This window comes from Bombus pyrosoma, linkage group LG3 (genome assembly GCF_014825855.1).
Source record: "Bombus pyrosoma isolate SC7728 linkage group LG3, ASM1482585v1, whole genome shotgun sequence".
NCBI classification, from domain to species: domain Eukaryota; kingdom Metazoa; phylum Arthropoda; class Insecta; order Hymenoptera; family Apidae; genus Bombus; species Bombus pyrosoma.
The window spans coordinates 7186317-7212253 of record NC_057772.1 but is presented as its reverse complement, the minus strand read 5'-3'; the positions used below and the strand labels follow the sequence as shown (position 1 = coordinate 7212253).

Sequence of the window (25937 nt, the reverse complement as noted above, 5' to 3'; positions counted from 1 at the left end):
GACAAAGAAGCCACATAATAAACGAAACTTCGGTATATAACGCTAATCATTTTGAAACTTCATCGGCACCGTAATACGTTGCAGGATTTTTATGCTTTTATATCTTCGTGTTTGTAATTAACACGTTAATTCTACACGCGCAACAGATTGAAATATACTACAAGAGTGTACACTACACCATTGAATTTTTGCAAAATACTATATCCATAGTATAATTAATATTACATTTCTGCACTTCTTTCTCTCAGTTTCACCCAAATCATTCACGTTATTGAAAACTGTTTAATTCACGAAGTGTATCTTATTTTGATCATTCCAGTTACTCTGATTATTTTAACTGTCGTAAAATTTTAATAAACGCAGCTCGTCGATCATCACCGTGTCAGCCAACGTGCCAAACGAACGAAACCTGAGCAGAGATTCGCTCCCTGAGCGCACCGATTACTCAGCTTCGAATGTCTCGTATATTTTTGCACACCTTGCGCATTGCATTCTTGCGCCTTCAAATTTCTCAGAAACGCATAGAAATTCGCAATCTAATGACCGCAGAGCTAAAGCAAATATTCACGGGAAATTTCCAGAAGCGTTCGAATTTCGCGAGCCTCTGCACGCATCTTCTAACTTCACCTAGCCAGCTACCTATCTAATCGCTTGAGAATCGTTTCCATCGATCTGAAACGCACACACCGAACGAATAACTCTAATCAGTTTGTGGTAGGAAAGGGGAACAAGGCACAATATCGTGTCGTTGCGTTATATTGCATAATTGGTCCGCGATGCTTGTCCAAGAACTTTCTAAATTAGCGGTACGCGCGTGATGCTCGCTAAAGAAGGGACATCGTTAAATGGAGTGGTGTGATTCTTGTGGGGAAAAATTTAGAAGACCCGAGAATTTTCCAAGTGGAAGAAAGTAAATGAAAGAGAGAGAGAGAGAGGGAGGAAGAGACAGTTCGTGGTGTTTCTTACGTTCACGCGATAAGGATCGGGAAATATCGTAGAAGGCATCATCGTGGAGGGCAGCAATAACGAAAGAGTTTCGAAGATCGAAGAAACTATGAAGGAGCCATCCGTGACGAAGAACACCGCTCTACGACCAAATCTTTCTGCAACAAATGGGTAAATAATTGCAATACGTAAGATATACGCTACTTTTTTTATTCGTATAACGCTGACCCAGATTTCGTCCATTAATCCGTGCATATTCCATGAATAAGAATAAGAAAAGAGTTTCACGTGTAGCCTCGTGAATGTTTTAGTAAAAGGTCTTGGTGAAAAGATAAGTACGAAGTACAGCAATGAACTGGTTTTACGTTCGATACAGTATAGAAGTTGTCGATATTTTGTCATGTACAGCGGCTTCCGAAACTTTCTTCTTTTTTCTTCTATAGAAGTTAGGACGATTAGTTTACTAGATGACGTATAAAGGAATTGTAAAAACATTGTGATTTTTTATCGGAGTTTGTAATGAAAATTTAGACGATATGTTTTGAAGATTCATGTCGGTTATATATATATATGTATTATTTATGCGCTGAAAATTTTATCGAAATCGATTGGAAACAATCGACAGGCTTCGGAAGATATAGATTTCAAACCGGCGGTCGTGAAAACTTTGATTTTCGTCATTTCTAATCGTTTGTAGTTGATAGCAATGTTAACCGATTTCAAGAAAAATTTTCATCGTGTACAATCGATACAAACGTTCAGATGACGTATCGTTTAAATTTTCGTTACAAGTCCAGATACAAATATTGAGAAAAGCAACTCCTAACTTCTTGGAAAAAGAAAAGAAGAAGATGCAAGTCGTTCGGTCCGGTGACTTAAGAAAGTTATTTAGTCGGAAAGGGTGTTGCAACGGTTTTCGAAGTCACTGTATTTACGTAATACGATATAATATATCATATACGGTATTTCGAGGTGTAAAAATTGCAGACGGGAAACGCGTAGATTATTTTGAAAGGTATATTGCACTTTTATACGTAACAGCACGACGTACAACATTATGAAGTTACGACTGCGCTGTATAATAAGAGAAACTTCGTGATTCAGGCGATAGTATTGCGAGATAGACAAACAATGATAGTGAAATGTATAGCTATATTTTCACGTGAACTGTCAACGATAAAAGTTTCTTTAACGTTGCTTTAAAGTTGCTTTAACTACGATAAAGTTTCAAATAAAAGAGATAAACGAATCATGTAAATAAGAAAACTGATGGAACGGTCGTACGATTTTTACGTTTATCAATATCGAAATATTTTATAGACGAAGGAATGTATTCCATGGCGAATTTGTTTATGTTCGCCTACATGATTTATACATAACTGTTCGAGATACATTCATTTACATTCGCGGTGTTTAAATGTATCAACACATCGACGTCGTTAGACGTGAATCGACGTTTTGTGTTTTTCAAGCGTAGCCAACAGCATGCGTGAAACGACGTTTCTTTTTTTATTTTTTCAAGCGTAGCAAACAGCACGCGTGAAACGAGATTTTCAAGCATTTTCCATTTACGTATTTAATTTGCAAAATCGTACGCCAGTTATATATGTACATATACGTCAAAGCATACGTTAAAGAGGAGAAAACTGATCCGCAAATATTTCTTTTTTCGACATGGATTCTTCATTTCTCGATTGGATGTCGTTAAACACGCGACACTGGCTTAACGTAATTCATTGTTTTATTGTGTTCAAGTACGATAAGATAGAGCTGCGATCAACTTTCAACGAATATGGAAAACGACGCTTCGTTGTTTACTTCAGCGTGATTATATATCTGAAAATCAATCTTACATCGATTCGTTGTACGTTTTTTAAAATAGATGGATGGATGTTAGGGATTGCAGTGGGTAACAGATACAAATTAATTAAACGCGAGATCTTGCAGGCATTGCTGTATTATAACACGTAGTATATTATTTTCATTTAACCGCTAAACCGGTTTTGCGTGTTCCTGTCCTTGCACAAGGATCTACAATCTGGTTACTTGACGAAAATGCGTTAACATTATTTGCATACAATGTAACATTATAACATTGCCTTGAAACGAGCAGAAAACATGTCGAAACGGCGATAATTCTCGACAGAATTCGTGGAAAAATTATTATCGAAATTTTAGCAGCAGAACGTTTGCGTTTACGTTACGCGGGTTATATCATTTTTTCATTCTACGTATATGCACGATAGTACTTTCTTGCGATATGCCTGAATCAGGTGCAGTAGGAAGTCAAAAGTAGCGAAAGAAAGTTTACGGAAAATAAAGAAATCCGGACATGGTCTAATTGACTGATTAACGATGTTTCCAGATATAACAAACCGTAATGCGAAATAAATGAAACGTGCTCTAAAGCAAACTATTGCGACTAACTTTCGCAAAGTCTCGTAAATAATAATTAATAAAAAAAAAGCTACAATTTTCTTCCAACTAGAATGGAACAGCAAATAGAAATTCTGATCGTAATAGATTTCAAAAATATTTCTTCAAGTATACGAATTAATTATTTATTCTATCTGTTACGAAACAAACAACTAGATAAATAAAATAAAAAATATATATATATATATCATTCGTAGAAAGAGAAAAGATTCCTCGATGCGTTATATAAATTTCACATTTTCGATTATACGTTTCTATACGATAAAAATGCTAATTATCGTTGTATCTCGATAATACGAACAGTCGTTAGTTCGTAGAATTTAATAAGGAAAAATTGAAATTTTATATTTTGCAATTATAATATTGTAACGTCAGTTATATCAGATGCAACCATGAAACATAATATGTTGGAATTCTGTTAGAGATTTGGCAGATCTTGCACAATCGTATCTTTCCTGCAGGCATAATATCGTCGAAACTGTTTGAAACACATGCACGCGTTCGGCTTCCGTTTCTTTCACGACCGGATTTTAAAGCGTTTTGAAAGTAAATTCTTCGGTTGTACCACAACACCGCGTACTTACCGTGTTTCATTTAGGCAAAGTATCTCTGTGTCCAGTTCTCCGTGCCATTCTGCATTAAAATATCTCGGGTAAATAACCTGTCTCTGGTGAAAATAACTACGTACGCGCAGCACACCCCGAACCGACGTCAAAGTGGCCGAATATTTATTAATTGAATATCTACGAGGTATCATCGCGGATATATCGGTCGACTAATTAGAATATTTGCGATTGCTATTTATTTCATAGTCGTTGAACGAACGATCAGAGTATAATCATTGTAACGCGTACTTGGCTTCTTGTGCGCGATCAAACTAACATTATTGGTGAAATTTTGCAAATTACCAAATAGCTAACTTGGATGAAATTTCATTTTGACTTTGTATTTTTTTATTACTTTGACAAATCATGAATCATACGTATATCATTGTTGTATCGTAAAACGATGTAACGTAAAGATACGAAAGTGAATTTTGTAACTTACAATCTGTAGTTTGTCAATTCTAACTAACATGGTTAGTTGGTAATTATTGCGCAATGATGCACTAGTATCGCCTTGAAATTGCAAGTTACTTTGAAAATATATCGGGGCTATAGACGGCTTTTTAGCAAAGCAACATGAAATTCTAAATTAGTAGAATGTCGAATGATAATATAAAAATAAAATTTGTTTGAAAGAAAAATACAGATACAACGAAGAGTAGGAAATGTTCATACAGAATATACGATACTTTTTAATTTCTCCAGAAACTGACATATTCTGACGTTCGATAGCAATTTGAAGAGAAAAATAAATTAACTATCCGTTTAATGCTTCTATTTGAAGCTCTAGACGTGTCATTGTACCGTTCGACAAATTCCTATACCGCGACATTTATAAAAATATTTCGATCGATAAAATTTCCAAACATTATTTTTCTTCAGAATTGAGTTTCTTAACATAAACTTTGTAATATCTCAGGCTGTTAAAATCGAACTAATATTTAATTAAATCTCAAGAACCTAACACAATATTTACATACTAATTAACGATGAGCTAGAAATTCACGAATGTGACTACTTTACTTTTATTTAGTAGAAAGTACAAAATTCATTCAGTGAAATTTAAATGTTTAATATGGTAAGTTAGACGTTAGAGACGTAAATTATAAGAAATTAAATACACGGAGATAGAAAGAATTAATTCACAAAATTACAGTTCCGCGGGATTACTGCACTGTTTTTCTTTTTCTTTTCTTATTTGCACGAATATATTACTTCCGCTTCGGGAGTACGCGAGTAGTAAGGTTTTCTGGATTTTATAAACTTTTCATATTTAACGTAGTAGAATCACACGAGCGTATAATTTATTTTGCGCATTCTACAACGCCGGACGTTTCAACGGGGGAAAGAATGGTATTCTTTTGGAACCGTTAGATCGATCGAAGCGAAATTGAGATACCGAAGGTATTATACTATGAGTAACTATCACGGAGGCGGTAATTTATGCTAAGCAGAACGGTTTCGACGTTAATCAGAGCGTTACTAGTTAACCGAGTTTTTCTTTGTCTTCTTCCCTTCCTTTATTTTATCGTCTCCTCTTCTCTTTCTTTCATCTTCCAGCTTTCGCTTTAGCTTCTTCGATTATGTATAAATTAGAGTTTACGGAATAAACCTGGACATTTCTCAAAATAGGAGAAACACGATGTTATTGCCAGCTCTCTTAGCGATTATTATCATTTTTATTTTATTTCTGTTGTATCGCGATTATTGATCATTACTTTTACTTTATTCCAATGCGTAGTCTTTGTACGTTAACATTTCTGCGTTTCGTACGAAAATGTAGATTCAGATAGGGTTTTAACAATTACGATAAAAACGCGAGATACGAAGGAAATAACGATAGATTCGTCGGTTAATGTAACATAAGGGGAGAAGCTTTACGATCGACGTAAAATGTTAATACTCCGTTTCAGAATGTACGTCGATGCTGTCGATATGTATATGGAACCGATAGCACCGAAAAATCGAATTTGTTACCCTATGAAAACGATTTTGACTTTGCTTTAGTTCAACCGGTCAATGCAACTCTTTGTATGTACATGTAAAAGTGCAATGACGTGAAATCGAAGGCGATATCGGAGACCAAAGTATTCTCCTTTCATTTTCCATTTTTATCCCAACTTTTGAACAAACCTTTAAGCGTATTTAAAGGTATTTTGCTCGATTACACCCGTGGAACGTGACAACGTCTGGCTGTTAAACGTCTAGCGATGGTTTAACATTAATCAAATGATCGATTTCAAAATTTAATTCAAAATCGTACGTTCGCCGTTATTTCTTTTGCTCATCCAACTTTATGTGAATTCTTATATCAAGCAAAATTGAGAAATTGATTGATATAAGAATTTACATATTTCGGAAAATATCGGTGCGCATTTAATAGAAAAGAAGGCAAGAGAACGCGTCAATATCACAAGCTTCTTTTTTTTCTAAATTAGAAAACATTCATACGGTTTTTAAACATTTAAAATCGTCAAAGCCGAGCTTGGTACAGAAAATGTACGCGGGCGAGACTCGTCATTTCCACTTAAAGGGTTAATATCGAAAATTCGTCTCTCCGAGTGGCGAAAAATTACTACAGAGAGCAGTCAGGCTTTTCTCCAGTTTTAACGGCCGCCAGCTTTTCTAGAGATGCATGATATGCTAATGGACGTCGTAAAACGAAACGCGCTTTTGTTGCTCGCCGGATATCCTCCAGAGTCGAAACTTTCTGGCAACAGCACCGGTGGTTTTAGCAGCAGTCTGCGCCAGAAAGGGCATTGGCAGCCCCAAGTTTCGACAGTTTGGGGTGGGAATGACTTTCAAACCTGTACTACCATCGAGAAAATCGATCGAGTACGCCGCGGGCATTAATCGCTAATTATTCGCTATTCTCGGACGCGCTCGCTGATTTTTCATTCCGATTGTTCCAGCGATTGCGTGGATGTCGCAATTACCGCGTTAAAACGATATCCCCTGAGCAATTTAATCAAAACCTACGCACCTACTATATATAGGTATATATTTATTTATTTTTCTCGACTTTGCAGCCCTGAGGAAGGACTTTGCTTACATATTTCCAACTCCCACTCGTTTCCATACAACTCTCAGGGCACCGATTTTATCCAAAGATCCACGCCCAACCTCGCTCCCAAACGCGCCTAAGCTTGTACTATACAGGGTGTACCGAAAATCGTAAAAATAAGACGAAGAAGAAGAATAACATTTTTTCATTCGAGGTATTCGTTTTGGAAAAAAAAAAGTGACGCGTATTAACTGCAAGTTTCGGGCTGTAGAACTTTCGTTTTTGCTCGGCTTTCGTATTATTATCGATAGTAACCAACCTTATCAGGCCCGGTCAAACGGCCGGTTTCAAAGTTTAATTGAAAATTATACATTCGTTGTTGTTTCTTTTGTTCGTCTGAATTTATGTAAATTCTTATATTATCCGATTTCTCAATTTAATTATTTATATAATTATTTAGTTGTATTAATTATATAATTCAATTTTTGTTGATGCAGAAATTTACATAAAGTTGGACGAGCAAAAGAAATAACGAACGTACAGTCTCGAATTAAATCTCGAAACCGGAAGTTTGTGACCGGGCCTGGTGAGTTTAGTGTCAAATCTGAAAGTGGACCTTCAGATTCATACCCTTTTTGGGGGGAATGAAGACTTAAATGAAACAATATTACTTTCTTTCGACTTATTTTTCCACGTAGAATCGCTACTCGGAGTGTCGTATCACGATTTTGGTAACACCCTGTGTGAAGACTAGTTGGAAAAAGGGATGGAAGAACTGTGATAGTTGGACATCAAATTAAAAGAATTTTAAATTGAAAAATTATTTAAGATTTCATGGTTTTTTTAATTCAAAAAAGGAGTGCAGGTACTTTTTCTACAAATAAAACCAGCAATCGAAGAAGGTCAAAAACTACTACTAGAAAGTTACAAGTTAACGAGTTACTCGAAATTTGTAGAATTTTATGTATCTTTAAGGTATCCTCAATTTTGATCGTATCTTGTGCAAGAGGATGATGCCTTTCCTTAATAAGCGAAACTTACCAGAAAGTGGTACATGAAAAGATATGAATTTGCATAAAGCTGCTCCACGGTGATACATTTTGTTTATCGCTGTACGGATATTCGCGTTTAAACGGCGCTCAATTTAGATCGGCGTTTAATTGCGCACGAGACGCGCAATAATCGCGAAACAGCAGGTCTGATAATCGTGAAATACGAAATTCAGGGACAGAATGGAGTCAGCGATTTACGAATTCCTGCGGATCGATTTCAATACAAATAGGGGTTATTGACTTACGGCGCGTTTAACACGGCGCGAGGGTATCCAGTCTCGACAGGAAGCGAAAATTGAGACGACATAAATTCACGAACTTGGCAGGAAAGTGACGGGCCAGGGGAGAGAATCGTCGGCGTAGGGTCGAAAGGAGAATTGCTAGAGCAGATGCCAAACGTAACGTAGCCGAGGGTCGAAAGAACAGAAGAGTATTGATCGTTTGCTCTATTGCCAACCACGTACTTTCCATACCAACGAAAACCTGAATTTTAGTATTTCAAAACTATCTCTTCCGCTGGTTATTCACAGCCACGCGAACAACCGTGACAAGCTATCAGCGACTCGGTTGAGATCGCCTGCCGATATTTACGACTTTTCGACAGAAATTTTAGCAACGATAGCGTTTGGCTAAAATTTGCTAAGTTATCTTCGACGAACAGGTCATACCACGCTAAAAAATCCATCACTTTTCGAAGCAGACGTCGGGAATTCCTCTGAAATTTTGGACGGTTTCAGTCATCCTTTTATTTTATATACTTTTCAATTTGTCGAGGAAATATATATCTTTGGATTTTGTAATCTTTGGTGAACAAACGAGGGGAAAAGCGCAGTGGCTCGTAAAAGTATTTCGACGCTTATAGAGATACCTTTCGTGTATACTGTATTGTGCGTACTATGTAAAACATTTTGAAAATGCATTAACATTGTAACGGGCACGACTATCGCACGATCGTATTGGTGACATCTGTAGCTATTCTAAAAATACATACAGAAATTGCAAGACATTTACCGCAAATATAAACCTGATAAAAAAGAAAGATAATACCGTATGAATAGTTATCTTAAACATATATTACGATGACCATGAAAAATGACTCCACAATTGACTGTTTAAATATTTTTGTAATCTCCATCTACGAAATATCTATTTGTACTGAACGTCTCCTATGTACATTTTCAGATATATTACTTTATCGATATAATCATAGTGCAGCGCTGCTGAGCTTAATCAAGTTATTACCGTTAGGTATAGGTATATACCGAACGAGAAGCTATATATATATAGCTATATATATACATACTTGTGCTACCTAACAGTAATGACTTGGTTTAAACGAAAGTACATGTATATATATATATTTTTTTCAGTTTCAATTCAAATGTAGCTTTCTTATTTAATATATTAATATATATATATTAAATAAAAAAGAATTAAAAAAGGACTGAAGATATAACGATCTATATCTCAGACGGTTTCGGTACGTGAAATCAACGGCTGATTGTTCAATACTAAAATTCATTCCTCTGAAAATCACCTTTCGACGAGATACGCCTACTCGAATTAACACGACGGGATAGTCAGTCTAGTATCCTCTGCAGCAGCTAAAGAAAATACTTGACGCGAAGCTTCTCCAAGCGTTTGAATACTTTCGCGAGCCATCGTACGTAGACTTAGACGCAATCGAGCCAGACCCACTCACTGTTCTCGTCTCCGAGACGCCTCTACGCCAGAGATTTGACAACTAATTTCTTCCACTTTGCCCGGTGGTTTTCGCTCTTTTCGTTTGCCCGCCACTCCCACCCTTCCCACCGGTTTAGCGCAATTTCCCGTGATATCGAACGAAACTCCGTACTCCGTAGTGCGTATGCGCGGCTCGCGACATCGAAAAGAGTCCGCCGACGATGTGCCGGCTAGCGAAGCTCATTCCAGAGATCGCCGAGCGCCGGTCCACTCGGCGATCATCATCGGTGGCGGTGTACCTGTCTACAGCGACGAATTTTCCTACCGTCACGTGCTATTCTCCACACATACACACACGGTTCTCCGCCGATTTCCCGCCAAATGACGACGGTATCGAGTGTGCACCGGGAACGCACGCCGAGGACACCGCATTGCGCAAACGACAGTGGCGATTTAATGAATTATTTAAATCTGTGACCGGACTGTGTGTTCGTGACGCGGGCCCATGTTTCGTGTTCGTCCGACGACAGCCTTCTTCGTGACACCGATAACTTGTGATGGATCTACTGCCCCTTCCTGTTGCCCACCACCACCCACTCACCCTTCTTATTTCGATCTGTGTTCCACATTCGCTGGCTCGACCGGCTTTTGTCCAACGGATAAAAAGTAGATAGAACGGAGATCGTTTACGTAGCTCGATAGAATGGTGTTGATCGTTCGGTTTTCTTTCTCTTCCTTCTCTTCTCTTTTTTTTTTTTTTTTTAATTTGTTACGTGGTTGTAGGGTAAACGCGCAATCGCGTTTGCGACGAGGCTAAACGAGATAACGTTTTTGTAACATGTAATACGTAAACGCGAATCGTATGCGGTATAAGGAGCCACCAGTTTTCTGTATATTTTTCTAGAAGTCTGTTTTTCAGTTAGACGATCCAGAACTGCCGAAGGTATGTTGTACGTACGATACGACGCTTTGTTATTCCTCGTTCGTTTATATTCTTTCAGCTTTCAAGTAATCGGCACGCAATTATCGTATCGGCGATCTTTAACAAACGGATAAGATTGCGAGTTAATTAAGGAGGATCATTAAATGATCGACTTATTATATTCGACCGTGCTTTATATTATACGCGGGAATTAACATCGCGGGTGAGACAGCGCGGTTTATTTTTTCTTATAAATCGTTCGTATATTACGATTTGTTTTCACTCGTTATCGTATATTGGTTGCTTACGCGTCAAACGAGACAGATTAAAAGAAATTGATGTTTGCATCAATTAATATACGAGGCAGATACTCAAATGGCTGTGGATCGTTGCTTATCAAGAAACATTGATATATTTACATGTTAATAATTGAGACAAACGTTAATTAAAATCAACACGATTAATACGACTTAAGTGAACTTGTTTCTAGTGCTTGACGCTTCTATACGTTTGAACCTTATTAATAAATTAATATATAATTATACGGATAATTGAAACGGATTTTATAATATGAAAAATACGATTATCTCCGTCAGGTGTAAATCAAACAAGATTTTCCTCTACTAAAACATAGTCCATGGAATATCGTTGAAAACAGCCAACAACGGTGCGTTTGTTAAATTCGTTGATTCAAACTTATCCGGTTATCGACATTAATCGCTTGACGTTATCGCTCGCGGAGGATAAAAAGTCGTTTAGCCTGCGACTAAAGTAACAAGAAGAAGCATTTAAAATTAGCGTTAACAACGTCAGTTACGTTTACGTAGCAAATAGTAACCAAGGACAGGTCAGAGGATGCTCTGGCGGTGGAAGGTTCTTCCCCAGCGTTTATAACGCTTTATCATCCATCGATTAATTCGAATCTCTGAAATAAATAAACATTATTTCTCTGCGATGACACTTTCGCAGAAAAATGAAACTCTGAAGGCAACGACGAATCGTTGAAATTACGGTAACTTTGTATTTGTAGAATTATCCACGACGCACGGAAATGAGAAGATTCTCGCGTGGGTCCGACGACGAGATAATAACCGTGTTTTAATTAAAGCGCGAATACGCGAGGAAATACGTTCTGCCGTTGCAAATGCGCTACGTTGCACGGAATTCTTTCGAAAGACACTCGCTTTCTCGTTCGTTGCGATCTATGGAGCAGTTAAGTGCGCAGACCTCTCGAAAAATCTCAATGAACGAGTAACTACGCTCAATTAAGAAAGTTCATTTAGCTCATCGACGGCGGGCGCGTTCGTCGAGTACGTGGCAGTTCGATATCTTCGTTCGAAGACATTCAAAGAATAATTTTGATCCACGAAATTTCTGCGTATTATTGCGGATTCCGTGTTTCGACGTTCTAAAAGTTACTGCTTCGCGATACATCATGCACGGTGATGTAATAGTAGTAGTTTGAAAATCAATGACCTCTATATGGACTAATCGAATGGCTGTTTCAAAGGAAATAGATGTTTTCATGTTGCTATTCGACGTCCAATATGACGTGGAAAAGAGTATGAAAGAGAACGAAAGCGAGGAATATCGTTCGTGAATTTCATAAAAGAAAATTATAGATGAGATTTCTCGAGGCGAAGACAAAATCTAATGTTTGTCGATGGCATCGATTTTAATTAATTTCATGGAAGAAAATTAGACGAAAAATTTACAGACCCCGAGAGTAAAATCGAATCTGTTCGGATGAGATTTTTAATTAATTTTCTTTTCCGCAAGTCTGTACATTTGTATATTGATCGGTACGTTCGCAGATAGCTTGGTATCTCGCGTAATAAACGAACGATAGTTCTGTTTCGTCTTATCGTTCTGTGGATCGAAGATAATTAACTTTTTCAATAGTTTCTAATGACACGAGTCTTGCGTCTAAAAGTATGTAAATAAGGCTGCAAACTCTGAGAACAAATGTCAAGGAAAATCTCGAATCCAGCATCTCGTAAAAAGTATAGAACGCGATTAAAATCTGTTAGGCAATTACGAGGAAAATGCTATTCGCGAGAAAAACACCGCTGCGATTTAACCGCATAGATTTGGCGACCTAAAGAAATTTCTTATTACACCGCAATATGACACGTGGCAATACACACCGCTCTGTTGGTATATAATTAACAGTTTAGTCCACGTTATACATCGTAGTCACGCAATTTTACCTACAAAAATTCAAAACACAGGCAAAGGTTACCTGCGAAAGGTCAGTTCAATGAATTCTTAAATGGCAGTAGGCTACAGTTATTCGGTCAAGCGTACCGTTACGTATAGATTCGTTAATTTTAATAACTTGGCTTGTATTGTAGTTTGAAATACTGTCGCAGAGAATTATTGTTAGATGCTAATTCATCCCTCCGAATTTTTCTTCTATCTTCTTTGTAAAATGCTCAAATATTTGGAAAAATACGAAAGAAAACGTCTCAGCCAAAAATTGTACACTATCGAAGGATACATACTGTGTTTTTAGATATTTCATCTTAAGATGACCTTGAAACATCCTATGAAGGCGGCATTAAAATTTTTATATGGATAACTCGAGGAAGAACAACGAATGGTGTCAAAAGAATGACGTCAGAGGCTTCGTCTTTCTTTTTCTTTCGCGATAAATATATAGCATAGGACGTTACAAGCGCGTTTAAGAAGGTCGTAGAAATTGCTGCAAATTCTCGTTTAAACGATTCTTTAAAAAGTTCATCGGCTTAAATAAGACACCGTTTATCACTCACGTCGATCAACAACTCGGTGAATTTTTCACGATCCTTTAACGACGGATGGTCTTCTTCGTTTCACCGGTGGCGTGGTACTTGCAAATATTTTCGTATATTTTCTCCACAATTCTGTTAGCGCCACCCACGTGCTTTAATAAGCTCTGTATTTGACCGATGGGAAACAAATGACCGACTGATATTCACGTCTTTGAAATATCATAACTCGGATATCGCGTGGGTCACGAATTACCAGTGTTGTTAACCGTATACACGTCAATCCAAAACAAATTACCATTTACTATAGAAAGTCTAAACTTTGGTAAAAAGTGATATAAATGACATTCAGTGATACGTTTCCTTTATACTTCCAATAAACCGATTACGTATTTTATAAAAACCAGTTTCAGATCGTTCGATTATTCTCTTTGGTATATCGTTTATGCTCCGTACAACGTATCGCTTTTTACAAATTGAGTTATTTTCCCCGATTGTGTACCTTGCTACGTACATAGTCTATTGCCCGGGTTGTTTCGTGTACTTTACTTATCATTCTCTGGCGATTTTTAAATTGTCAATAACGATGCCTTCGCTTTTTCAACAACGAATCGTTAATTTTTTTTTGTCGAATAAAAACGCGATCCTTCCTCGGTTTGCTTTACTTCTTTCGTAAAATTTATAACACAAGTTATTTGCCCTGCTATCCACGCGTATACTCGTCGTCGTTTGATTTTAACTACATCGGTAGAGAATAACAAGTTGGACGGGTAAAGTCGAAGCGAATTCTACAAATTACGAGCCAAGCGATCGTCCGGTTTTTGATGTAAAATTACAAAATCGTAGAAATCTCGTACGAAGGAAGAACGACTTGTAATTCGCCTTTATTAAATTCCGTTTAAATTAAAGTCCGCTAGATTTCTCAAGCCTATGAAGCGTTCGCTGATCCGTCCCGAGGTGCCGTCTCGAGAAAATAATAAAAAATAATTAGAAAACCGAGATCGATGGGAAACGAGGATTCTAACGGTGGCTCGAAGTGGATAGTCGAGTGCAATGGCATCGTCGACGTCGGAATCGTCGAAAGGTGCGAAGAAACGAACGGTTTTAACCGGAAGGCTTCGAATCGCGAGTGCAAGTGCGGACGTTGAGGACGAGAATGGACTCGCGTCGAGTCGAAACGGCGAGGATGGTCGCGATTCTGGCTTGTCGTCCGAATCTTCGACGCCGACCGTAGGATCGCCGGCGCCAAGACAACGAAGAGCTACGAGCAATCCTATTAACATCGCCGCCTCTTTGGTGAAACCACGTGCTACGAGCCAAATTGGAAGGTAGCTTCGTTTCTCAGAACGTTGGTCGATCGTTCGTTCGTACGGAGGTTTTCGTGGTCGACTAGCAGTAAATACGATCAACCTTTTTGATTGAAATTGAACATAGTTTGATACATACGGACGATGGTTGGCCGTCTTTACGAACCGATCGGTTCTCGACAAATCGATACGATCGTTCGCAAAGCGAAGGAGTTCCTTCGTCCTTGAAAATAACGCTACGAACGAGAGTTACGTTCGTGAGAAAGAATATACGAAATAAATAAGATGGATAGCGAACGATAAGAAAAGTTTTTTAACGGCCAAAGATTCGCGTACTTGAAAGATAACGTACGAGAAAATGTTCGATTTAAGAGGAGGAATTGTTCGAGGATAATTATCTCTTTTTGGTGATGTTCGTTCGAAATGACGCATACTTTGGATCGTTCGTTAAAAGTATGAGTCAAAAGTATGGTCGATTTCGATCGAACATCGTACCGTGTAAGGAAATCTGCGAAATGCGTTACTTCGAAATTATAACGTTCTCGTACGCGTGTTTGTTCCAGGAACGACTGCGACAAGACGACGAAGGTTTGGCGAAATAAATCAGTGACCGATTCACCACGTTCCATAGATAGTACACGTAATCGTCCTTTGAGAATATCGAGAAACGTAAGTCGCTCCTCACACCGTCTGTCTTTCTATTATCTTTCACTGTTTCTTTATTCTTTTTTACCACGTTAATAATCGTCGTTTAAAAGATGTTCGAGCGAGTCTTGTTAAATATTCGGACACCACGGTGTTCGAAAGATTATTCATCTGTTACGGACTGGTATTTTCGAATCGAATTAATTGTTCGTCAAACATATCAAGACATTTGCCACTGCTGATAGAAGCGTATATTTTATTTATTCGCGATAAATGATAAAATAAATAACGAAAACTACACAAGTAATATTCAAATTTCATGTTATTCTTAATGTCTCGAGTAGACGCATTTTACATAAGACCCAACTCGTCGCTCTACTCGAACTGAATGGCACAAAATTTATTGCAATCGGATCGAATCTATTAGAATATAATCGCGATATTAAACCCAGTGGTGTATAAATATTTTTTATATTTTTTATATTTTTTATATTATACAAACACACCCTACACATATATGAACACATATTGTGTATAGATGGAGATGGAGAATGAGTAAATAAATAGATAATAAATAATAGACAAATAGCTTTTCGTAGCCACTGTACGTATAATAAACCTGTGTGATATCTCGTTTCAGATCCAATCACCGAGTCTCGACTCCGGAGATGAAGGGAGTCTGCGAGTTGACCGCGATACCTACCAACACATGTTTCAAGACATTGGTTCGATAAAAACAATGCTCCTGAAATTAAAACGGGTACTTCAGGAGGTATATTGAACAAGCATATTGAATTCAAGCGATCGACGATAAAACGCATTTCTTTTTTTGCATTTTTAAGTCGTACACATATACGTATATCGATGTGCTTTTGTATTAACACGCATTTTTTTTATGTTTTCCATTATTCTCATCAACCATGATTTTACCTTCAAGTCAGAAGAGAACGGTTTGACGAGGGTACGTTGTTTCCTTTATTGCACATATTATTTTAAATGTTACCTTTGCTCTTATATTAAGTTCCTCCTATCGGGTTATTCGTTTTTACTATTACGTTATAATCTTTCTTTATTTTTCTTTTCTTTTCTTTCCTTTTATATATAATTTTACTTATCGCAATCGTATCCTTCATCGTTGTATTTATCGTTGTTATAATTTCTTTCCATTTGTAAGATGCTAAATAGCCGTACAATGCTTTGCGTTATGTTTACAGGCAGAAACTCTCAACCCATTCGATAATGCTATGAAGGTTAGTTTTATTTTCAATAAATATCTGCTTACGTTTATTCGAAATCTCTTTGCTTAGCAACGCGAATTTGGAAATTTAATATCGAGTATGGAAAATATGCATTTACGAAAAATATTGGTATCCGAGATATTGAGAGCAATAGCGCGTCGATCGGAATCGATGTTCCAGTTAGCTGGGCAAATCGATTAATTCGTTTTCTAAAGTATACACGCGCGAGTACGAATTCCTCCACTTTCGTACGATTATTGCTTTAACAATTGCCTCGTATGGAACAAATGAATGCCACGAACCGACATTCAGAAACAAAGACACTCGTGTACAACGTGGTCCGACTTTCTCTCTCAATATCTCGTTCGAAGGCTTCAAAGATACAGAGAGCAACTCCTAGAAACGATACTCCTAAAGAATCCGCCGAATCTAAAATCCTCTAAATTTCGTTGCCGGCTTCTTCGGCATTGACATTTTAAAATTCGAAAGTACGAAAAGTATAACGTTTGATCGCAGTAATTTCCAAGAAGAAAAAAGAAAAAGAAAAATAATAGTCCGGAAGGAAGCTGGAGACAATCGTAAGTTACATGGAAAAATAATTTCCACTCTGTATCTTTGGCTTGAAAACTTCGCAACGCTAGATTAGAATATTCAACGACTAGGAATATCACGTTGTCGTCGTTATACAGTGACGCAATGTATGCAAATTTGACAAATTTCAGAATGGTCTCTTCTACAACCTGAACGAAGTTGGTACCGCGGATGTGAGTACCTCTCCGGGTAGTGGTGGTAGCAGTATCGCGGATGAATTGGCCGATTTGCGTAGACAGGTTGTCTTTCTGCAAGGCCAAGTAGAGGATAGAGATCGAACGATACAAGTACTACAGGTAAAAAGTCCAAGAAAAAAAAAGAAAGAGAAAATAAAAGTAATATAAAGCAGATTTTCTAATTTATAGAAAGATTCTTTGTAAAAGCGTAATACCTTTGTATCGAAACGTCTATGTCTGTACAAACTTGTAGGAACTTTGTAATAAAGTTTCGTAATTCGACTTGCAATTCTTCGCCAAAAGGTTCCGTAAATTTGTATAAAAATCTAACGAAACTTTGAATTTTTTAGTTCCAAATATCGAAACTTCAAGGGCCTAATGGCGATGGTCAAACATGCGCTTTAACCAGTAATCACAAAAGTCTTTCTTCCCCGAATACGTGCAACGCTGCGACGCAAACAGAGAAGGTACGTTTAAAATTCACTGTTCCCCATAGCATTACATCTTTAACACGAAGATCTAGAGCGAAGACGTGAACCGTCTAGCAATCTGCATCTCACCGATGTTCATTTTTGTTCTAGAGATATTTGGTCGAAGTATTTCGATGATCACAGAACAAGTATTAGCTTTTGCTTTATGTGTCAAAATCACACATAGGAACGTTGAAATGCGGTTTCTTTTCGAGGATAGTAAACCAACCATTGACACGACAGTCTTTTATTCTGCACTTTTCGCTGAACGTTTTACGATGTTGATATCTTACGTACATTTATATAGTTCACGTTAATTACGAATTGTTTGGTTCTTTTAAATAAAAGTTCGGCATAATTGTTTTTAAGTTGCACACACTTCACTTGTCATTGCTAGCATCGTCCATCGGGAAACGCGCTATTTGTTTTATAAAACTCGAATCAACCAACTTCTATCAGATTCCGATTACGCGTTTCAACGCGTATTATTTTACTTATATCGATGTCGGGTTAGAAATGATTAAATTGAAACGTGGAAATATCGAATTTTCTATGCAACGTACGTTCAAATTTTATAATTTACACGTGTAAGGTTTTCAGTGTATTCCGAGAATCGTTTCTTCCGTTTCTCGAAAGTTACAGACTTTTCATCAAAGTCATGATTAAGATACGTTTAGAATTATTGCAGATGATATACTTATGTACATACCTAAGATGTCTCACATATTATAATCAAAAACGATTGAAATACCAATATATTGGGTTGGCAACTAAGTGATTGCGGGTTTTGTCAATACCACCTAATGACAAAATCCGCAATCACTTAGTTGCCAACTCAATGATAGAAATATCGTTTCGACCTTACGACATCACTCATCTAACATAATTCGTACTACATGCGTTTAATCCTTTCCTTCTCAAATTCATCGTATCGTTCGCTTGTATCAAGTGACGCGACGAATAATCGGCTGGCAATTGTTCAGAAACGAAGATCACGTACGGAAGAAATAAAATACGTTTTTATGCATTTTCTGATTGGGGTTACACGATGATGAGGAAACATGTGTTTCAATGGAATCTAATGTATTAGATAAAAAATGATAACATTTTTTTATCTGGTAAATTTATAGCTTAAAAATAAGCGACAAGTAATTTTATTTTTTAATTCCAAATATACATCCATATGGTTACCGTGAGAACGAAAGGATTAACGTGCTCACACGTACAAGTTTTCATTTTCAATTTACTACACCCATCCGTGTCAAATCCATGTATCCGTAAAATGAATAATTGAGTGTGTCCAAACGGTTTAAACCACACACACATATATAGACGATATTACGTGTTTCTAATATTATTATTTTATTATTACCTATCCCCTGGACACGGCGGATCGAACATTGCAGATATTGTTACTGTTACTATAATTATAGCTTTCGCGGCGATTATTGATACTTATTTTTCACACGATACCGTTACATTACTATTTGTTATGTCGTTTGTCGATATATTATTTATTTATTTACTTATTTATTATGTGTCTAATTGTCGAAACAGACACGTCCAGTGTCAGCAGGATCATCACTCCTGCAAACACTCCCACAGGAAGATGTTATGGGACCTCTAGTTAGGTGAGAGTCTTTTTTTTTCTCTTCATCTTCGTTTCATCGCTAAAAGTGACTTGCCGGAAAAACCTTGGGAAACTTAATTTTCCAAATTGAACCATCTTAATGAGAAGTATACCGATAGAAGAACGGCTTAGAGAAAGTTAAATAAAATAAAATGTAAAACGCAATTATAAGAATCGTAATCGATATTTCTCACCGAAAGATAACATCGTGGTACGTTTTAAGTTCCTACGGATTTTTCCCATGTCTTTTCCCCCCCGTTCAGAACACATAAATTTGGAGATTTAAGATGATAGTACGTTATCTCTTGTTAATCGCATAAATATTTCTATACATTTGTTCGAAATCAGTCGTGTTAGATGGAAGACTAAAGTAGTGAAACCGTCCATTAACGAGAATTAATTGCAAGTAGCTGTGCACATGTATTAGCATCGAAACAGTGTTTCAATGAACACAGACATATACAGGGTGTATGAAAAGGATTGCGGAAGAACTTTGACGACACGTAGTGTTCATCAAACTAAGCGAAAAGATATTCTCTGTGTTATTATCAGCTGTAGAGATTTCCATTCTTCTCTGTCTTTTTTGTGTATAAAACTTCTGTATAACCAGCGTGAAGTCTGTCGGAAAGAAGTTACTTCCACACCCATTAAAAAATCGTAATGAACGTGGGTTCAAAAATCATTTGCCTTCACAGTTGCGTGTAAAAGTACTTGTTTGGTGCATAGGAGTACAGCGTATAAGGTAAGCCAGTTGCTTCGTTGAACGAATCGATACGACGAATCGAGAAATCCTGCCAAGAGATAAGACAAACGCCGAGAATCGACGTGCTTGTGCTTCTATGAGAAAACGTGTCGAAAAGCGTGCGTCGAAATGATCGGAGAGCGTATTGAGAACATATGTCGTAGAGGTAATGTCTTACCGGCAAAAAAGTCTCGTAACTGCGAAACAAATGCTTCTTCGACCCATGTTTATCAAGATCTTTTTGCTCGTTTCCACGAGCAAAAGTTACTGTATCTAAAGCTCCCAAAGTCTTTCCTCAACCTTTTTCGACAAAAGTGCAAACTGTATATGTATACAGATTGTATCGTACGGAATGTTGTTAGAAAGAAAACAAAATCATTAGATATTTTGGATGAAAAGATTCGTACATTATACATTCTTTTTCACGCGAGACACGGCAACGCGTATAATACGATAAATGGCAAAAATCATGTTCGTATGAAACGCAGCGACGATTATGGTACAACTAGGAACATAGCGATCGCAGGTAGAAAAATAAGTCTAAAACGCGAAATGAAATACTTTTGTACGAGACCTCATTTTCCAGAAGATTCCTTTTCAAACTTCTCATTTTGCTTATAAAGATAATAACTAATCCTATTTGTACCAAAAAAAAAAAAAAAAAAAAAAAAAAAAAAAAAAAAAAAAAAAAAAAAAAAAAAAAAAAAAAAAAAAAAAAAAAAAAAAAAAAAAAAAAAAAAAAAAAAAAAAAAATATGAAAAGAAAGTACATTTATACATTTGAACATTATTTACAGTGAGAAATTAGATATACATATGTACGTAGATAAGTTTACAGTTTATGCAAATATCATAAATACCTTTTCACATGTGACGTCACGAAGTTTGTGATAAATAACATGTTGTTTTTGCTGCTCTGGTCATTACCCTTCTCCGATGATTCCATGTGAGACAGCTTCAGGATCGGGAAGGTAGAGTCGGTCAGTTTATGTGACTTAATATTGGGATATTTGCTACTCTCTGCATTAAACGCCCTTATATTCGTGCATCTTTTTTACATTAGGATCACTTGTTTGATCATACAATTCTAACACTTTTCTCGTTCCTTTTGCATGCACAAGTGTGATAATAATCTTTTGCTTTTACTTTCGTTTCGTGCTACTTCTATTCGATTATATATTTTGGATACCCACTGCAAATATAAACTAATATAAAACAACGCTCGACTGCGTTTGGTAACGTTTTGTCTTGCGTCAGGGTTTGTGACCGAATCTCCTTGCTATCATCGACGATGTATTTCGAAAAGATCCATCGAACCTGAAAGGTTCGTCGATTAACATTTATCTTGCAGATCATTGTAAAATTGGTGTTTTAAAGTTCGGTTTTAATTTTACAGCGAACGATTCTATTAGTAGTGTTCGATTGTAAGTGGTTCGCGTATATTCTTTTGTACATATCGATAATATAATCGGTGAAAGTGTTTCACTTATGTTAGAATAATATCTTTTAATGAATATATCAGTGCGAGTTGAACGAGTAAATAGAAATTAATATTGAAAAATAACGTTACATTCACTTGTGACTTTTTAGTAACGGATATCAGCAAAAAGTACATATTTCTTTTTTATAAAACAAGAAACGAAAATAATGTGCATAAATTTGCGCATGTAACGTATAATGTTCGTGCTTTTCGTCGTTTAAGAAAGGGAAAACAATAGTCTCTTAATAATAAATCGAAATAACGTTGATCTGTAAATTTTGACGTATATATTAATAATTAGAAGGAACGCATACTGATAATTTGATTCGATTGCAAGCCCTGTCTGAACGCAAAGTTCAAAGTACTTTAACTAACAAATTTTAATGTTTCAACAGTTCGAAATGCAACTTTAATGGTACATCGTATAAAATGTGTAATTTGCTTTCAGAGTGTAATATCTGTGTAATATTGTTCTAACTTTCATGGCATACTAACTCTCCTAGCATGTAATACAAATAGATAAATATATACGATCAGTTGAAAATTACTCATTATTCATTTTCTTAAAATACTCTTTTGAGATTATAATAGATTTACAATTAATAATGTTTCATGCTGCGTTTGATAGCTGTGTGGGGTGAGTTTCATCTTCGTACATAATTTCGAATCATTCTCTTCTAACACGTTTAACATTCGATCTATTCGTCGAATAAAAATTATCGAAGATACAAATAAATATGGTTTTCAAAAGTTTACTTTTTGTAAAAAAAAAAAAGTATAAAATTCGTTAGCAATTGTATCATGAGATAAAAAGACCAAGTTGCTGGTAAAATTCTTATACATTTCTGTTACAACGTTAAGATAATGCTGTAGCGATATATAGTACTATGAACAATAATTTTGTATAAAAAGAATAACGAATTTTGTCTTTTTATATTTTTCTCGCAACTCTGTTACTTGACGTATCTGTTAGAAACGTATATGCACTCGTGCACGTAAAATATTACAATTGCATATGTGGTCATAAGAATTTTCTGCATCAACCTGACAAATTAATATGAAAATATGTAAATGTCGCTGAGATTGATCGTTTTACTTGCAGATGGAGTGATTCTGGGGATCGACAGCGTCCTCCATTGCTCGGAGAGCTTAACGGTAACAGAAGCCCACGTAAGTCGACCGATCGTATACCACGTACAATAAAATGTCGTCAAGAGGAAACTTCGCATCGTCAAAATGGGCATACGGATAAATTGCCGGCAGAAAGCCCTTCGAACAAGAAAACTATGAAACCGAAAGACACCAAGTCCACCGAACCGAACGACAAGGAACAACATGACGCAAAAAGGGAAGAGAATCCCGTGAAATCGTGTATTCCGACGGCTAGAAAACCTGTGACATCGACTTTAATACCACGGTCAGCGAGGACCTTAAGTTCAACAGGCCGACCGCACAATACGTAACTACTTTATTTTAAAAAGGAATTTTAGTTCATATTCGCGTGATCGCGAAGATCTGCTCAGATAGCTTGAGAATTTTATTTATAGCTAAATGAAATTATTTCCGCCGATTCGTAGCAGCCATGTTGCTACTATGTGATAACTATATGTAATCTAGGTGCATTTTTTTTTTTTTTAGTTTCAGCATTGAAAAAGATACTCCGTTATGGTTTTACAAAATTTTTTATTGTAGTTTCACAAATAATCAGAAAATTGTTAGCATTCGTTACGCGTAAACTGCAAAAATAATGTACAAATTATATGTTGAGAGTTAAGGGCAATTCATAAGTTCCTATCATTTAAAGTTCACGTTTCATTTGATTTCCTCACATCGCATGTAGAAACTATCACCATGGTTCATTCTACGACATTTCAACAAGATCATTGAGTTGTACACATTGTAAATTATTAATTACATTCTATCTGACTAGGTTTAAAGGTATACATTCATTATGTCGATGTATAGCTTTAACTTTCATTTAGAGAATACTTTGAGTAATGTTTATGATATTGTAAAAAGTATCCGTTTATCTTCTTGCGTACACTCTTATGAGATCTCATGTGAGCATTAGTCACATTTTTATTGGATGCAAAAGTTATAGTACGTATTTATTTATGTTGATGATAATCGACAATAGTTGTCTATGAAAGCTTTGATCGTTAAAAAAATATGTGAATTCTGCAGCTTTTATTTTTCATTTTGATATCTTAAAAATTAATACTCAAAGTACACTTAAATGCAGCAAATACATACAAAACGTATAATCTATGTCTTGTGAAATTATCGTAATTACACTATATGTATACTACATATGGTGTATGCTATAGCATTGTACAGTAATTTATTACATATGTGGTTATACTGCATGTATGTTACATACAGTGTATACTATAGTGCAATACTATTGCCATTACAGCATATGTTAATTACGTTACAGTGTAATATTGTAGTGTAATATTTTTAAAGTGTACATTATATTCTTTTACAACTATTGTACTTAGAGTAGAAACGCAAGATAGAGGATTAATCATTGTAACAATTTATGTCTTATACAGACATAAAAGCTTTGATTTTAAATACAACAAACATTGATCTTGATCGCAACATTTTTAACGAAAAAACTTACTCTTTTTACATTATTTTTTATTTTATGTACAAATATTTGATGTCAAATAATAGCCTTTAATCAACCGTGATATCAACAGCAAAACAACCATTATCAAAATCAGGATAATTTTGTAGATTTTTTTTATGACTTATGTTACTTATAATTTATTCCATAGCTGATTTGTAAGATTATATTTGGTGCTATTACATTTTTTTAATTTACAATTTGATTTAGATCTAATATTTAGAGTCTCCTGATTCATTGAACAAAAATGTAAAGTAATTATAAAATCATTTTTTCATGTGATTGGTTTAAGAGGAAAAAAGAAAGTTATGAAATGACAATGTAACTAATATAAATAAAATAAATAAGACAATAAATATTGCTATAAATGATTGGTAAACACGTAACAATTTTATAGAGTTTGGTTCATAATAAATTAATCATATGATGATATGCGTATCGTATTATTTCATTAAAAACAAAAAATTTATTTTCAAAATTATTTGACATCAGGAGATGCTAGATATCTCTATATATATTGTACATTTTTTTATTTGTTCTTTAATTTGTAAAGTGCTATAATAATAAAATGAAATTAAGGGCATAAAACAATTTTTTATGTGCAAACAGTACTGAATTTAATATATGTCACCTTCATAATGAAAGACAGGAAAATATCAATATATATATATATATATATATATAAACATATTGCAGTAGGCAGAATAGATTTTTAAAGCTACAGACTGACTACTACAAAATAATGTTACTTCTAAAATAATTACGGATGTTTTGATTATTTTAATTATTAATATGTTTCTCTTGGAATGATTGAACAAAACCTTTTATTGAGTATACTTTATCTAATAATAAAGATAGCTTTACTAAAAATCATTTTTCTATGATTAAAATGAAGTTATTTACTGATCTCTAAAGTAAAAATTTTGTCAAGGGAAAGTACAAACTTTGTATTTTTTTATCACTAACTGTCTTTCTCATCTTTAATATCTGTAATATTATTATCTAATGAAAAGATTTCGGTGTATTATATTCTGTTTTGTATTATCAATCATTTATCAAATTTTCAGTTCTCTCTCTATTATTTAATATTCTATGTGACGGTACAAATAGATTTAAGTGAAATCTAAGAAATTTGTGTTCACACATTTCTACCCATTTTTGCTGGAACTTCGTTATCTTCCGTATAATTTTATTTCATAAATTAACATAAACATACAGTATAATTTTTTTTTAATTTAATATTACTTCAATGTACATATGCTTTTACTATATTAACCTATATATCTTCCAATTGAAAACATTCCTAAGATGTGGTGTATTTAAGAAGGAAATAAATTATTAACGACTTAAAGTGATAACACCCATTTAATGTGGAAATGTGTTATACATATTTGCAATAGAGCTATCTACAGTGCTAGCATTTTTACATTCCCTCATATTTTACAAAATATTTTTAGGAAAGAAACAGCTTTTTAGCAAGATGTATCTGTGCATTGAATTCAATATAAATTTAACAATCTGTAATATTTTTAAATTATTACAAAATAAAAAGATTAGTTAATTAACAAATTATGAATCGCTTGCAAATTTGTGTATAAACACAAGCTTTCTCCTTGCAATTCATTTGCAA

General features: G+C 35.5%; 1 protein-coding gene across 11 annotated transcripts in view; it reads left to right on the top strand.

Annotated features, from left to right (window-relative positions):
• The window catches only part of LOC122565958 (putative mediator of RNA polymerase II transcription subunit 26), a 68164-nt gene extending 43166 nt beyond the window's left edge, over positions 1-24998 (top strand). For 3 of the 11 annotated variants that reach the window (XM_043722548.1, XM_043722546.1, XM_043722549.1), the window contains 8 exons: positions 15268-15373; positions 15990-16121; positions 16287-16310; positions 16564-16599; positions 17310-17474; positions 17705-17821; positions 19382-19455; positions 22778-24998. In XM_043722548.1, coding sequence (XP_043578483.1) covers positions 15268-15373; positions 15990-16121; positions 16287-16310; positions 16564-16599; positions 17310-17474; positions 17705-17821; positions 19382-19455; positions 22778-23138 — 1015 coding nt within the window. In that variant the 3' untranslated portion in view covers positions 23139-24998. Of the gene's footprint in view, positions 1-15267; positions 15374-15989; positions 16122-16286; positions 16311-16563; positions 16600-17309; positions 17475-17704; positions 17822-19381; positions 19456-21114; positions 21176-22303; positions 22313-22777 lie in introns of those variants that run through there. The other 8 variants (XM_043722553.1, XM_043722552.1, XM_043722554.1 and 5 more) reach the window with 8 other exon arrangements.
• Positions 24999-25937: the final 939 nt, after the last annotated feature.